Source organism: Geospiza fortis, unplaced genomic scaffold, assembly GCF_000277835.1.
Source record: "Geospiza fortis unplaced genomic scaffold, GeoFor_1.0 scaffold112, whole genome shotgun sequence".
In the NCBI taxonomy this organism is placed as follows: Eukaryota; Metazoa; Chordata; class Aves; order Passeriformes; family Thraupidae; genus Geospiza; species Geospiza fortis.
The window spans coordinates 20,057,587-20,074,632 of NW_005054298.1; the positions used below are offsets into that span (position 1 = coordinate 20,057,587).

At 37.7% G+C, this 17,046-nt stretch overlaps 1 protein-coding gene across 4 annotated transcripts in view; it reads right to left on the reverse strand.

Annotated features, from left to right (window-relative positions):
- LNPK (lunapark, ER junction formation factor) overlaps positions 1–17,046 on the reverse strand; it is a 44,710-nt gene that overhangs the window by 7,543 nt on the left and 20,121 nt on the right. For all 4 annotated transcript variants that reach the window (XR_004081854.1, XR_004081853.1, XM_005415874.2 and 1 more), the window contains exons 8-11: positions 14,413–14,631; positions 9,319–9,424; positions 8,543–8,613; positions 7,069–7,239 (exon numbers count right to left, since the gene is read on the reverse strand). Coding sequence is in view for 2 of the 4 variants with exons in the window: in XM_005415874.2 (XP_005415931.1) it covers positions 7,069–7,239; positions 8,543–8,613; positions 9,319–9,424; positions 14,413–14,631 (567 nt within the window). In the remaining 2 variants the exon portion in view is untranslated. The remainder of the gene's footprint in view (positions 1–7,068; positions 7,240–8,542; positions 8,614–9,318; positions 9,425–14,412; positions 14,632–17,046) is intronic.

Consider the following 17,046-nt stretch of genomic DNA (forward strand, 5'->3'; position numbering starts at 1 on the left):
ATCTGTACACAAACTAAAACATTCTTCTTGATTGAAACGACTTTAAACATAAGGAGTCTGATAATAAGGGGAAAAAAACAAACAAACACATCAAACCAGCCAATGAAAATTATTACATATTCTGTCTTCCCTGGGGTAGTGTAGGACAGTTGCACAGGAGTAGGTATACTTACTCTTCATCTAGGGTGGGAGTTTCTTTGATAATCAGCATATTTTTAAGATCAAAAACATTTATTTTAAGTACTGCCTCTAAAGAAGTATATTCTAGCTTCACAACAGGACTTCGGTAGCATATGAGAAGTAAGAGTCATATTTTGAAGTAAGCATAAGCACTGAAAAACTGAACACAGTGTTGCACTAAATGACACAAAGGTACTGTAGAATGGTGTTGCTGATGGCAGTTGATTCATTGACTAGTATTACTCAATAATATACAGTACTAATACATACTGTGAAGGGGAACAGTGTGCAAAATTGATGCGAAGTTATGGTTGAAAAATGTTAGCCTTATCAAATGTTTCTAACTTCATAGAGTGGTTTGGGTTAGACGCAACTTTAAAGATCAATCTAATTCCAATCTTCCCCTAGACCAAGTTGCTCAAAGCCCCATCCAACTGGGCCTTGAAAACTTCCAGGGATGGGGGGCAGCTACAGCTTCTCTAAGCAGCCTGTTACAGTGTCTCATCCCTCTTCACAGTGAAAAGTTTCTTCCCAATACCTAATCTAAACCTACTTTTTCAGTTGTTACCCATTCTGCCTTGTCCTATCACTACATGCCCTTGGACCATGTCCCTCTCCAGCTTTCTTGAGAGGGATCCTGGAAGGTGCTCTATGGTCTCAAAGCCTCTTCTCCAGGCTGTACAGCTCCAACCCTCCCAGCCTGTCATCACAAGACAGGTGCTCCAGCCCTCTGACCCTGTTTGTGGCCCTCCTCCAGACTTGCTCCAAAAGCAGAATGTCCTTCTTATGCCTTGTTGTGGTTTACCCCAGCCTGCAACTGGGTTGCAAACCAGACACTTGCTTACTCCCCCACTCATCCTCCTGGCCACCCTGGTGGGATGGGGAGGAGAATCACAATAAAAGTTAAATCCCTAGGTTAAAATTAGAGCAACATAATAATTCCACATATTAAGATAGTTATGACTATAACAAAAATAATTGGGGGGGGTGGGGAGGAAGAGAAAGGAAAAAAATTAAACATATGTGATGTCAAATACAATGGCAGGACATGGTTGGCTTTCTGGGCTGCAATCACACATTGCCAGGTCATGCTGAGATTCTTGCCAACCAATATCTTCATATCCTTCTCCTCAGGACTGCTTTCAATTCATTCTCTGCTCAGCCTGTACTTGTGCTTGGGATTGCCTTGATCCAGACTTAGACATGGCCTTGTTGAACTTCATGAGGTTCACAGTACCACCTCTCCAGCCTCTCAAGGTCCTTTTGGATGGAATCCCTGCCCTGCACAGAGAATCCCTGCCCTGAACCACACAGCTCAGCACCACCAGCAAACCTGCTGAAGTGTGCTCAAGCCCACTGTCCACGTTCCTGACAAAGATACCAAGCAGCACTGGTCCCAATACCAACCTCTCAGGAAAACAGTGTCAGTCAAATGCCACATGTTCGTGTTGATCAAAACACATTGGGTAAAAGTCTGAAAGTAATCAGACTGCCTCAGGCTGATACAGAATTCAAGCAGAGCTGAAAGTTTTAGAACCATTGCTCTGGCTTCTTGGCCCATGACTGAGTACAGAAGCTGTTGCACACCCCTGTCCAGCAGACCTTGTACAAAAGCCATCTGTCACCAAGAACTGGAGACCCCTCTTTCCACACAAACCTCTACCTAGCTAGTTCCAGGCTTCATTTCAGACTGCTCAGAGCAGCCCAGCTTCTCCATCGTTTTCTCAGACTTGATCTTTCATTTTAGCAAGTCTGTAGCTGACTCACCTCCTGATTCTTTCCCTGCTCTGTCAACCACAGGCTGCTCAACACCTGCCCTGGCTTCTTGTTACAAAATTTTTCAACCCTCGTACTTCTGCCCAAGCAAATGAATGTTCCCAGTTATTTTCCAAGCCATCCCACTCTCTCCTCCTGCTCCTTAATTTCCATCTTGATCCCATCTCTGTCTGTGCTCAATCTTTATCTCCCAACTGTCAGCTTTCTTTGTCTCATCTCTGCATTTTTTCTTCAGCCTCGAATTCTATGAATAAGTTCATGCATTTTCCTGCTCCAATCCCTCCACACTTCAGTTACATTCCTTTATTGCTGGACTTCAGGCTTGAGTCAAAGAAAGTAGAGACTGTTTGCTCAGTCTGATCAGAAGGATGTCAAGCATTTATAACATCTTTGATGTAAAACCCAGGGACGATCACAGGCATCAGCAGAAGCTTCTAATGGAAAGGAGAAAACCTGAAGAAATGCATATTCTAACTATAGCAAAAGAACAGGACAGTACTCTCATTTTTATATTCTACTAAAAGGTATGGAGACACTGCTTATTTAAACAAAAATTGTCAGGTATTTTATGAATTTTCCCTTCACTATGTTCTTGGGTAAACTAATTGAAACTCTTGAAACTCTCCAGAATATATAGTAATACAAACTTGCATGGAAAAATTTGGTCTTATAATGCAGACTGAGAAAGTTACGAGAAACTGAAGAGTAAGTCCCTTAAATGAGTAGCCAGGGCATTCAGAGTAAGTGATGCTAACTCCAACCACAAACATGATCAGTCTTCATTAAAAATATATTGTGATTCCATTTTAAACACAGCAACTACTGGAAAGCTTCCCTGAAGTCAACCTGATTTAAATAGTGAATGAATAAAGTCTTCGTAAGAGCAGCAGCCAACAAGTGAAAGTTCTGACAATAAACTTTAAAAGATGACAAAAGAAAATTTGAGTGTTCTTGATGAGGAATACTTAATCCATCATTGAACCACAGAATGAGGTTTCACCCACAGGATCTTAACAGCAAACACAGCCCTATACTTGCTACATATTTAAGAGCTGCAACAATGCAACCTTAGAAAACCTGCTCCTGGCTACAGCAGCTTTTCCCCCCAACACTCCTGCGTAGTGTTTAGTACTCAGAAAGCATATGCACTTCACACTGTGAGAAGTCAGCCACTCTTGCTCTTGTTGCAGTGAGTATTTCACTGAGTAACCAGTGAAATCGTAATACTGCATCACTATTAAATTAAGTAGAAAATATCTATTAAGTGGAATTCATAAAAATAGTGTAATTGCTCTAAAATAAAGCTGCTTGTGCAGCTTCAAGCAGCTTTGGAACAAGTATTCTTCACTACTACAGTTCTCCTTTAAGACAGATTTTCATATAGTGCCACATGACTGAAGTGCCTTTAAAGAACACGTGTCTCACAGTCATCTGTTAGAGGCTTTGGTGTCACAGAAAGCTATTGTGAAGCCTTTGAAACAAGTCAGATAATGGCACAGCATTCCCTCTACCCTTTATGTCCTACCAAAAAGGCAATTTAAGTTGTTCAGCAAAACTGAACTGTGGTTGACTGGAAACACAATACATTTTTAAATCAAAAGAATTTGTTTACAAGTTATTAAAGTCAAGGTGAGCTGACTTATGTCTGCTTGAGAAATCAAGTTCTAGACATATTAGTCCTTTGTCTCCCATCAGTTTTATTCCTAGAAAAGGTTTCTGCAACACTTGCCCAAAGCCAAGCTCCATTTATGGTAGAACTCACGATGAGCACACACTTGAAATGTCATTATTTCTGGCAGAGATCAATACTGTGACCCCTTCAGTTGAACAAGCCAAGTTTCTGCACCTGCCTTTATAATTCAAACATACTAGCAGTTGTTGTATTCCAAGAATCCTTACAAGTGACAGTATTAAGTAATCATAAAAATATTTGAGTAAGGCGATCAAGGAATTCCATACAAATCTAGAGACATGACATAAAGTGGTCCATGAAGTGCTTCACCACTGTGGTGAAGTCTGAAGTTCAAATCTTAATCTAATGAAGACCTCTAAATATCAGCACCAGACATTCAACACAAAAGACTGACGCAGTTGGTTTTTTTTTTTTTCAAAATACTGTGAAAATAAATTTCTTTCAAAATCCTGTGAAATGCTAAACCTGAATCAAGAATACAGCATAACAGTACTAAATAAAGGCAAGGCAAAATTAATCAAGAGGCTAAAAGTGCTTCCTGTTGGCTCCTTCAATATAATCCAAACATTGATACATTTAAGATAAGAACGTAAGAGAACCAAATAGCCTTTGATGGGAGGGAGAGGGGATCAAAATCAAGCCATTTATGGGAAAGGTAAGAAAAGAGCTGAAGTTTATTGCTTCACTCTGGTACTAAAATTTCCTAAATTAATCTGCTGAATAAGGAAGCATGATGTTTGTGCCAGTAATCTGCACCAGACTGACAGCTGATGACTTCCTTTTCCAGAGGTTTAAAACAAAATTCCAAAGTCCAGTGCCAATGGAACTCCCCATACGCATTCTTCAGATCTCTTATCCACAAGAGCTGCATGTAACATGCCTGTCACTACATGAGCACACAACTGGAAAAAAGATTCAGCTTCATGCTCTACCCATTAGCTAAAGTAGCTGACTGGTAAAAAATATTTATAGCATTTCTTTATCACATTATTTTGCTGTTTCCTTGAGCTACACAGCTATGGTATAAATGAATTACAGATAAGAGTTGTACTCCCCCGTGTTGCCAGCATTGTGGTGAAGTTGGTTTCCTGATGTTAATATTTGTCTACATCTGTAAGTGAAGATACAGTCTCTATTCTTGCTATGACAGTAGCTATTTTACTGTGGTGAACGAAAACCTTCCCCAGAGCTCTACCTTAATGATAGCTTCATACCTTAAAACTTACAATCAAGGAATGTGTTTATTTATTAATAAAACCCAACTGCATGTTAGCAGTTATGTTTCATATTACAGTTCCAGTGGAAAAAGTGATTTAGTGAAAATATTTTCTCATTGAGAAAAGATTCCTTTGTGACAAGTCACAGGCAGGCACTGGCCTCCTCTAAATCAACAAGACATGTCTCAGAGCTATGTAAAGTACTAAGATACACTCTATTTCTGGCTGCTTAGTAATTATCAAAACAGAATGGTTTGTATCATCTTGGAGAATAAATATTCAGAAAAGATCTGCTATTTAACATTAAAAACCAAAAGTCTGTGTACCACTCACTTATTTCTTATGCTTCTTGTGCAAAATCTTACCATCTACTTCCTATAAGAAAAAGACAACTGGACAATGAAGCTTACAGCTGTTTCTTTTCCTGCTGTTTTTAAATAAAGCAGCACATTAATACAAGACCACATCAGAAAAAAACCCAAGTAATTTTCATTGCTAAAGGTAAATTGGTAAAAATCATAATTACTGCAATAAATCCATCCTATTTTTCTGCTGAAATATGGGCTTCCACAAAAAGCAACTTATCTCAGTTTTCATTCCTACATCTGAAATGGTTAATTGCAATCTCACAGTAAGTCTTCAGATTTTACATTCTTTACAACAATTGTAGCCAGACTCAGCAGCTCAGACCTATTATAGGCATAGGTTCATAATAACTTCTTTCAATGATAATACCAGATTAATTAGCAAGCACATCTCCTTGCCTCTCTCTAAAAACCTGTAGTAATGAAAAATACTCAAAAACCCATGAGGCACACGCCTCCAAGAGTTGAATATCCCTCTTGAAGGACCTCTCTACTTGAGTCAGACAGAAGAAAGCAAGCACATTTAAAGATCTCAGTAACAAAGTATGCCTTTTTCTGTAAGAATCTTCTAAGTTCAAAAGTCCAAGAAGCTACCCCCCCTTGCTAAAAAACATGACACCAGGATTTAAGGGTAAATCAGATATTTTCATTGTCTCAGTTTCATCCAGTTGATTTCAGTCTTACTTTCATGCCAATAACAGCACTTTTACTGAGTTAAGAGTGCACTATAGTACAGGAAAAGAAAGCAAGTTTTCACTAAAATGCACCCTCATGAGGCCATGCCAAGAGACTGCCACCACTAAATAGGACTTCCCTACTGGTTTTGTGTGGCCTTCTCATGCCAGAAAGTAACATCCAATGTTATTTTGTACTCCCTGTTAAAAATAATCAAGCAGAAGAACTCTATTACACTCTGACAGTTTCCCACAGTTGGTGTGTTTCCAGCCTGAACCTCAGGACTGCACGCTATCTGATAGTTTAAGCAGGGATCCTGGAGGAAAATTAACATAAAGTCCCATCAAGCACTCAACAGCACATCTAACAGGAGATCCTCTGGTCTGAAACTATGATCTCTGGAGTCTTTTAAAACACTGCATCTTCCTGTTGGCTGTACACCAGATGCCTACTGTATCTGTAGACTATAAAATGTCTCAAAAGGAACTATGTTAAATTAAAATTGACAATTTGTCTTTGAACTACCTGAAATTAAACAAGGCAGTTTTACTAGATTTTCCTGCCCTGAGGAAAAGAGCAAAAGGAACAAAGGCAGAAATTCCAACACACCTCAATCAAATGACCTGCCAAACACAGTGAAAGTTAACTACTTTGGGACATACTCCCTCCTTAACTATTTCTGTAGTTTACATTGCCTTTTCTATCCGTTTGTCAGCAACACTAGAGTGAAAAAATTTGTTTTGCCATCATTTGCACAAGATAATGACAAATATGAAGAAATTTTAGGGTACAGGAAAGAAGACACTACTATCAACAACCTAAGCTAGGAGCAGAGACAAGAACTGAAAAAAAATACAAACTGCGCTTGTTATGAAGTCAGAATAAACTGTACTATTTCAATTAGAATGGACCAACAACAACCATCTAGACCAATTGCCTACCCAACTGGGGGTTGATCAGAAGTTATAGTATGTTAAGGGCATTGACCAAATGCCTTTAACACTGACAGACTGGTCACTGATCACCTCACCAGGAACCCTGCTGGAGCAGTGTTTGAGTACTTCAGCTGTTGTCATTCTTACCAGAAAATTTAGCTCAATAGAGAGCTGTGAATGTCATTAGACATTTGGAAAAGAGCAGACTTCATGAGATTAGTACTTACCTTTTGTCTGTTGAGTCTCCTGGGGCCTTCTCTCTCTAGGTTCTAGAGGCTCAGTTTCAGATTGCAATTCTGTAGTTTGTCTTTTTTCAAAACTGAAGTCTGGAAGTCGTGGAGCTTGAGGTCGAGTTTTTCTTGCAGGATTCAGGAAGAAGCAGTAGGCACATCTAAATGCTACACCACAAAGCACACCCAGTAAGCAGCCTCACTAATTAGCTTCACATTTCACCTTTATTCCTACACTATATTCTGATGGTTTAAAATACTAAAACCAGAGTTAACTAAGTGACTATCAGTACCAGACAGCACCTCCACCAAATTTACATAAGTTGGTCTATAAAAGTCCTTTATTAAATTCAGCAGACATTTGGTTTTTAAAAACCTGCTTGCTTTCAGCTCTGCTGAACTGAGTACTGCCAACACTGTGAAAGATTTGACCACAATGAACAAAATAATGCAATTCAGTAGCACCAGATGTTGCCACATGGTGTTGTTCTATTCTTTGCTACAAAATAATTAAGTTGGCAGATTATTTTTTTCCTCTACCCTTAAGACACCACTTTCCTCACACTCTGATGTTAGGAAGTGTTAGGAGATATTAGGAATTCCACAAGGTATGTTTCGCTTTGCTTTCTGAGGAGCATTCTGCTCCAGTGGTGCTTAATTAAGAAAAAGCAGTTTTGTTTTGCACAAGTACTGGATATCACTTAATACTTTAAATAACTCTTTTTGTTTTCCCCACTCTCACCAAGACAAGGGGAAAAGTGGCAGTTTCTGGTACAGTTGAGTTGTGAACTCATAAGAACTAAGATAACATATAGACTACTTATCTTTGGTTTCATAGGAAACATTTAGCTTATTCTTACAATGCAGTATATTTACTCATAAAAATAAACAAAACAAAATGAAATAGAAAATTTATCTAGGAATCCCTAGTTTCTTAAGTATCAGGCTTACACTTGTGGTAGAAAGCAGGCAATATACAACATCTGTGTTCAATAAAGAGCTGTGTCTGTCTTAAGTTATTGTCAGCCATAAATTCACATATAGGCCCCTAGGGCTTGTTCCCACTCTTTTTCCAATACGTCCCCAAGATCTTCTTGCCAAAGGAAAATTTAAGTTTAGGTTCTGGTAAAAGAGGCACACTTTAATGTCAGATAGTTTCTCAACATAAAACCCTTCTGAGAACCATTCATAGCCAGTAGCAATGTTCAGGGATGTATTGGAGGAAGCTTATTTCTACTGAATAGTTTTCTACACATAAAATCCATGACCTGAAGGTTGCAATAAAGTACTTCTCCAAGTCTTGAAGTAAATCTTAAAAAACAGAGTAATAAGTTACCAAAAAATGTTCCCACATGAAGCGGTACTTCACAATGTCAGCTAAGTACTCAGCTGCAACCAAAATGAAGTATGATGCATGTTTGTTATGAAACATTAGCCAAGTAATACAGTCTAAAAAAAGATTAGCTCTTACCTATGTATTCAAACTCCTCCTTCAAAGCCATACCATTGTGAGAAAAACATTGCTGACATATAAGAGCATACCTAGAAAACATGAATAATATACAGTAACATACCTTTAAGTAATAGCACACTGAAGGGAGATGTATTTTACCTCACATATTGACTAATATCTTAGACCTTTTCTTCCAAAAGGTCATTTCCACAATGAAATTATTAACCTTGAAAGCAAACTAAATCTGTAAATTAAATAATACTTTTTGAAGTTGCTTTCACCACAGTGAAATAGTCTCAGCTACACTTTAAACTACAGTTCAACATATTTTTAGTATCATCAGTGTCAGAAAATAACACCTAAGTTAAGCCTTTATTTCATTAGAATACAGTTAATATGAAAAGTAACTATAGTAAACATGTTAAGTTCTGATATGTTTGGACAATTCTGAAGGCAACCTGAAAGATATTTGTAACAGATATAGAGCTAAAGTGCTGAGGCAAATGTCTTCTTTTTTTTTAGTTCAAAATATAAGTCATTCACCCACTTCAGCACAGATCTTTCTTTGTATCACACAAATAATATTACTCAGAACAGAGGTTAGGTTTGCCCAAATATTACCAGCTTCCCTGCAAAGATATTTCAAGTGAAGCATTGAGAAAGAGCCATTTCTCCATTATGAAATTTTTGGACAAGTTCATTTACAACTCTTTTAACCTTGACATGGCTTAAACAAAAAGGTTAAGAAGCTTCCTTTCCCCTAAGGGTTTAGGTATTTCTTAAAGAACATTTACCTGTTCTGAGGACCATCACCAACCAAATATTCAATAACTCTATCCACAACTCCTCTTTCTCGAGGAAGAACAGGTCTTGCCAAAGGAGGGCCTGGAGGATGAAGACCTAGAACATAAATTATATCAAAATTATTTTCTACTGTATAAATATTATATTTTATTGCATGTGCTAGTGTAACAAAATAATTACATCTACTTAATATACATGGATATATTTCTTAGTCCACTAGGAAAGCTGTAAGATTCTTCAACCCACAGTAGCTCAAAATTCTTCTGCTGCTCCTTTAGCTTATAATTTTATTAAATCATTCCATTTTTACACCTTGGACATGTAATTAAATTTATAATTTCTAACAAACTTAACGTATCAATAGTATTCAATTGTTAACAAATAGAGGCTTTTTAAGAAAGAACAAATTAACTAAGTTATCTTCATGTACACTCAACTCTGCAAAATTACCGTTGTACTTTACACCAATAAATCTGCCAAAATCAGTGGCAACAGTAGAAGAACCAGAGATCAGGGCAACCTGGTGTGCCAGAAGGTGCCCTGTCCATGGCATGGTGGTTTCAAAGAGATTATCTTTAAGATCCCTTAAAATCCAAACCATTCTATGATTTTATGAAGGTGCCACCACAGAAACACCCCCTGGTTTCTGTGTAATTATTATATTACATGAGCATACTCTCAGTGTGCACTGAGTCTATACATTAAACCTGTCCAGCTGTTTGTCATGTTGGTAATCCCACATTTAATGACAAGTTGGATGCTTTCAGATTTATGCTTAATTGAAGAAGCCAGAAAGCCACTATAAATATACTATTTCTTCCATGTGTTTAACAAACTACTATCAAAATGGAACTCCTTAAAGAGCAGGTAAGAGCCACGGTTGGTTCTTTTTCACCTCTACATACAGCAGTTAAACCAGAACACCTGCACAAGTTTCTCCTTCCACAAAGTTTTGAAACATCTAGTTGTCCATTGTACAAGACCACTGCAAACTACCAATTTCCATTTCTATAGCTTTGAGTTCTTATATCTCCTTTCTCTTGCAGCCTTAAAACAGAATAAGCTAGGCCTAATGTAAGAAACTCCAGCCTGAGCCATTCCAATGAGACCATTCAAGTAACCAAGTATGGAGAGGAAACATTTTACATTTAAGCACAGGAAGTATTATGTTACAGTACTTTCAACAAACAGTCCTGAGTGTAAGATAATGCAGCACTTGGGGGAAGAGAGGAGAACACTTAAAACCTATTCCCATAACACCTTTATGAATTACATTCAAAGTCCACAAAACTAACTAAACAATGTTTGAGTAGGACAATGAACCAGTCTCTCAGAACTCTCCAACTGGGACAAAATGGTTCAGCTTCAAGCCACTCCAAGACAAAATTGTGACCCCTTGCAAACAAGACTTGGTTTAAACCATTGACAAAATTACTTTTAAAAATGCAAAAGTCCTATGCAAGCTCAAGATAGCTAAGAAGGTTAGACAAAAAAAAGAAATCAGTGAGTAATAGCAGGTTTCATCCTGAGATAAGCATATGGCAACCTGAAGCCCTGTATGAACTAAGTATATGTAATTCATGGAAATGAAATACTGAAGGTGCAAAAAGAAACCAGTGCTTTCTCTGAGAAGAGTTCTGGCTTATAACTCTTCTCATTCCATCCAGTAAAAACAAACAGAGAAACATCATGGCTTAAAAGACAGCCTTTAGTGACTACAGAAGTCAGCCAACAATTCTCTTTTCAATTTGCTGTATGTTTCCAGTGTTCTTCTTGAGGTATGTTTCACAGAATCCCCCATAATGACCAATAAACAAAGAGGAAGCTAAAGGGTAACACAAACTAAAATCATTGTCTCAATATTCAAAAGTAAAACAGATTAAATACACTGTCTAAAAATTCAAAATAGGATTTTTTAAAAATCCAAACAAAGGACAACTAAGAGAGTACAGTGTGTTAGTATGTTGAATTAATTCAGAAGAACATTTAATTGAAAGCTACTGTGTTAAAAACAGTTGACTTCCAGCTTTTTGGGATTGTTTAGATTTCATTTTCTTATAGCAACTTAGCCAGAGACAGGATCAGGACATGCACAGTCCTAGCTTCCAGCACCCAGATAAACATACACAGAGAAGTAACATGTACCTCCTAGGCAGAGTATTCACAGAATATGCCGACTAGGAAGGGACCCATCTCAATCATTGAGTCCAATTCCTGGCCCTGCACAGGCCACCCCAAAAATCACACCATGTACCTGAGAGCACAGTCCAAACTCTTGAACTCTGTCAGGCTTGGTGCTGTGACCACTTCCATGGGGAGCCCATGACAGGGCTCGGGGTGAAAAACCTTTTTCTGATACCTAACCTAAACCTCCCCAGCTCAGCTTTGTGCCATTTCTTTGGGCCCTGTCACTGGCCACCAGAATGAAGAGATCCTAATCTTTAGGAGAACATGAAAACTCATCCAGAAAATACTGCAATTTACAACCCATCACTTAAGTACAAAGAAAATCCATACTCAACACAAATGTTTTTAAAATAGGCCGTACTTTCACAAACAAGAGAAATTAATCCAGGAGATAAGAATCAGTGAATGCATTTCCAAGTTATCCCTGTATTCTGTCCACAAGTGGGAACCTAGACCAAGAAAACTGTCCCAGCAGCAAGACAGAATAAATTCAGTGCAATATAAATTGTATTCTGCTAAAGCTATCCAAAATAGAGGTCAGGTAAAATTCATTTCCTAGAGATTTACAAAAACCTGAAAGATCCAATACTTCCATCAAAAAGGCTGATACTGCAATAAAATTAAAGCCTTAGAATAATTTTATGAATACCTGGTTTACACTCAAATATTAACTTAGGCCCTTATTCAGAAGACCAAGTTTTCATATAACTTGTAAATCACCAATATATGAAGTTTCTAAAAGTCAGTAACCAAAGCAAAAATTAAATAAAGTAGAATGAAACATCACAACACATTCCATCAACAACTCCAATTACCTGCCTACTAATAACTCAAACCAACCATCTTGGTTCTCATGCTGTTATGGACACCAGTAATTAATACAAACATCAAAAGCAATCATTGTAGAAAGACTGGTCACTTTTGCAAAGCTTGGCAAACTCTCAACTACCTGCTGGTTATTAATTTCCAAACATATGGGAGCTCTGTGGTAATACACGTTAAATTGATTCTCCCCTACAAAATATAGTATAACAAAAATGAATTATTAATCTTCTGTAAAATAGAGATAATTAAGGCTATTCATATTTGTTGCAGGCCAAGCATAAACTCAGATGCCATATTATTCTTATAGATACTGAATTTATGAACTTTTCACTACAGCTACATAACTGAGATTTTTATATGCCTCAAAGGTTTGGGGAAATTCAAGAAAAGAGAGAGCTTCCATATTGACTGACAATTGCAGTGGCTCCCATTGTTATCTATGGCAAAGTAACATGTAAGTCAAAATTCCAGTTATTTAGTGGGGAAAAGTGCCTGTAAGGCATTATCACAAACACTACATTAAAAAATTTAAATATTGGCAACTGTCCTTTCAAACGAGTCAGTTACTTTATTTTCCTTCTTCCTCTAAAACATTTATGCAGTAAAGGCTGAATTTCATCCAGCTTATTCAACGTGCCTGAATCTTCCCCTAAAAATAAAGCTATTATACAGCTAATACTTTATTCTACAGTCAGCTTCCTTAAAAAGGAGCATGCAATTTTAAACTCATTATGGAATTTTTGGTAATCAGATACCAGTAAATGTGGTTTGCAAACAAATGACCAATTTCCTGGTGCAAGAAGCTAATTTCTGGTACTTCAAGATAATCAAGACTTACTAATAACTTGCCTTTACAGTTCACTTCAGGGATAAAAACAAATTTAGCAGCTTCATAACACAGGTAAAGAATTACTAACATCAAATAAGCCTTAATGGACTCTACAGAGAAAGGAGATCAGAACTTTCCATGACAACTTTATTCCACTACACTAAACAACAGGAAAAGGCATTTTAACATGCAGCTTCCCAGGAGCTTAGAGAGCACAGCTTTACTTTTTGATTGTATCATGGAGTTAGTAAGGAAGGACAACAGTAAGACTTAAGTAGTTTCAAGTAAAAATCAGGAACACAGGGCAGAGAAAAATATTCTTGATCCCTGTACATAGAGCAAAGAACAACTCCACGTTAAACTGGTGCTCATGAGATTCTTGGCAAGTTGCGTCCCTTCTATTTTCAAGACAGCATTTCATCTCCTTTCTTGCCTTGTGATCCAACTTGACAACCATCCCACGAAGAATGAAAGGCTTGGCACAAACCCACACACAGCTTTACCACCCACAAGGAAAATGAGAACAGTGCTGCCCACCCAAAACTCTCAAATTTTGCAATCCTTCCAATGCAATTTAGTTCATATTCTATTCATTAGAAGTCCATCCCATCTGAACACCAAACAGGAAATCAAGGGAAAAACCAAATTTTAAGGACTACTCATTCCTACCAGATTTCAACCTGTTGCTAAACTTTGGACTCTTGTACTAAAACAACAATGCCTTTTAGTATTCAGCTACAACACAGACAACTTTTCTGTTGTATTTGGTATTCTACACTTTAATCTATGAGTATAGGCTGCATGACTATACCTTCTAGAGTAAGAATTTAAATAAATGTCAAGATCCATGTTAAAAAAAATATGTGCAGGGTTTAGTGAGAAGCATGAATGTATTCTGAAAGTGTTCTCCTCTGCACCTGATTTATACAAGCATAGAGCTCTTCTAAACTAAGAACATAAAAAGGTATGCTATATTGTTGCCTACAGAATACTGCAAAGTTTTATTGCCATTTAAACAAAGAAGCCATAACAGTTAAATGAGCTCAGGCAATAGGTTTCAGCATCAAAAGGTGCCAGCTGTAAAGAGTTATGGCTAATTGAATATGGAACTCCTGCTTAATCAGATAACTGCTCTGCTATTTCCAAATGAAATGCCATTTCCATACTGTCTGAAAATAGCCTCTTTTATTGGTAACCAGAGAAAACAATATAAACTGTAAATAACATTAAGTGCTGTGTTTACCCATTCCAGGCACTGAAGTAGCAGGGGATCCAGGGCGCCGTGGTAAAACATTGGATTGCAAGGATGGCGCAGCAGCTCTTTCCGGGAGCCCGCTCAGAGCTGGGCCCTCCTTCTGCAGGTTAGGAGATGCTGGAACAGGGGACTTTGGAGAGCCTTGTTTAGGAGTTGCAGGTGGGGGTGTAGAAGAATTTCTTTGAGCTGCAGTCCTCTGACGAATTTCTGACAAGAATATGTACATAATACATTTAATATCTAGCATAAGCAAGATATTAGTAAAAGTGCATTAATATTGTTATACCAATTAGCAAATTACAGAATCAAACAAAACCAGGAAGGTCTAAAACTAAACACCATCAGCTGAGCATTCAGCTCATAGAAGTAAATACCACACAAGTAAAAACCAGATAGAATACTATATTTCAATTATCATAACTGTTAAATACTTCAGGCAAAAATCTTCTAGAAGGAAATTAGAGAACAGAATCACAAAGTATCTGCTAAGGCAGAACACTGGACATACAAACAGCTAGACTCAAACCACAATGTATAGAATTGACCACTTTTTACTCCATGGCTTAAAAATGCTTTCAAGTATTTAGCTTTCGGTGGGACCAAAACTATTCGTTCGCTATCTAATATGCTCAGGTTACATGCCCAGAGTTATGAAAAAAAAATTCAGATTGGATAAATGAAACCACTCTAAAACCAGAAGAAAAGGAAATGCTTCATTCAGGTGATATAGTTTCACTGACTGTTTCAGTAACCCCATTACCCCACCTGCATGGATTCTCACAAAGCAAGAATGGGCTCTGCCAGAATACGACCCTGCTTTTACCTCTTCTCACACCACTACCAGCTACTATTAAATCACAATCATGAAAAACTTAATACACTTTCTGAGTTGTCTTACATGAAGCCAAATATCACCAGAGTAACATACCATGGTTTGAATGCTGGCCTGAGGTTCACACACTATTGCGACAAATCAAACAGAAATGTAACCATTGCTTTAGGTCCGCTGTTATTTACATGGTTAACAAGTAGCAGGTTAGTCTGTACAGGGGACACCCCAATAACACCCACAGCTAAGGCTGTAATACCCTATAGAGCTAGTGTACAGCACCACATCACTTTGAAGCAGCTTGCATGTCTTCTTCCACAACAAATGGAATTTAACACTACATTTGGACTTTAAAATCACTTCCACGAGTCTCAAGATTAGAGAGATTTTATCTGCTGACTTTGTGTCACGTTGGAAGAGTTTAAATGCTTAGCAGGCAGTTTCCAGGTCCACTGGCAACCAGCCACTGAAGATGGGTGTGCTGAGTCTGAAGGAATGATCCCTGTCCCCAAAAGCAGAATACCAGCATGCTAAGCTCCTGCTGTGGCTGGAGGAGGTAAGCATGCGAAGTCAGCTGGCACCAGCTAAAAAAGAGCTGCTATCACTGAAGCACTAGGTCAAATGTAACAGTTCTGTGGGAATACAGCCAATCCAGTGCCATGAAAATTGCTACATACATAGGTTATCGTCTTGCCTACTTATCTGTACATATAAATAAGATTAATACGCAACAGAAGAAAGAATTAAAAATTCTTTGGAATTGCTACTTTAAAAACTACAAGTTTAAAAACTACAGTCTTACTAAAAAAACATCTAGTTAAGTTTCCTACAAGGCAGAACAAATCACCACTTTTCCCCTGCCACACTATGTGCATGGCTGCACTACTTCACACAACTTCATCAGCCAAATTACATCAGTCAATGAGTCTGAAGGTTCTGGATTTTAACTTGATTTTAACAAGTATGTTTGCCCCCTCACTATTTCAGCTGTTCAGAATCTGGCAACTGGGATTAATTGGTGAGGTAGTTGCAGAAATTCCATCAGCACTTCCTTAGTGACTTGCTTCTGGTTTGAAAATTGCTCCTGTATTGAGAGTTTTATATGAAGTAAGAATTCATTTATGATGAACCTCCCCATTCACATGCCTTCAAGATCTTTTTTGTGAGAGCCGTAAGAAGTAACCTTTCCAGTTTTACTACACTAGGATAACTGCATTCTCTCTATGCCATCTGACTAACAGGCATGGCCCATCTCCAAATACAAAATATTGATTAAAACCCATCATTAAAACCCAAGTTTGCATTATAGTTTCCAGTCATGTGTTAGTTTCAAAATTTAAGCTAAAAGGTATGCGATTTCTCAAATCTTCTCAGGTCCACATATGTACAAAAAATGAGTGAAAAATATAAAACCTAATTCCACTTGTTCCAAGATCATTTTAAACATCTGCAAAGACATCTCAGTCCATTCTTTTTTAATTATGAAACCTTCTTTAATATTGTTTCACACAGAAAAATGTCCAAGACCATTACTGTAAATTCTACATATGGATGTTACTTCTACATTTTGAAGGCTGTCTTTCTAGATCATGTGGTTTAAGCATATTAATTGTTTAAGAGTATTGCATCTGTTTCAATAGGTCATGGCTATATTCACATTTATTCTGAACCCATAATACAGTTTCTTAGCAATTTCTGTGCCGCCTGCAAGAGCTTTGCCCCTTTTGCCTACTCCTTCTGAGGGGTCATTTTTGGCAAGTCTTCTTTAAACTACTTTCAATTAAAAGATAATG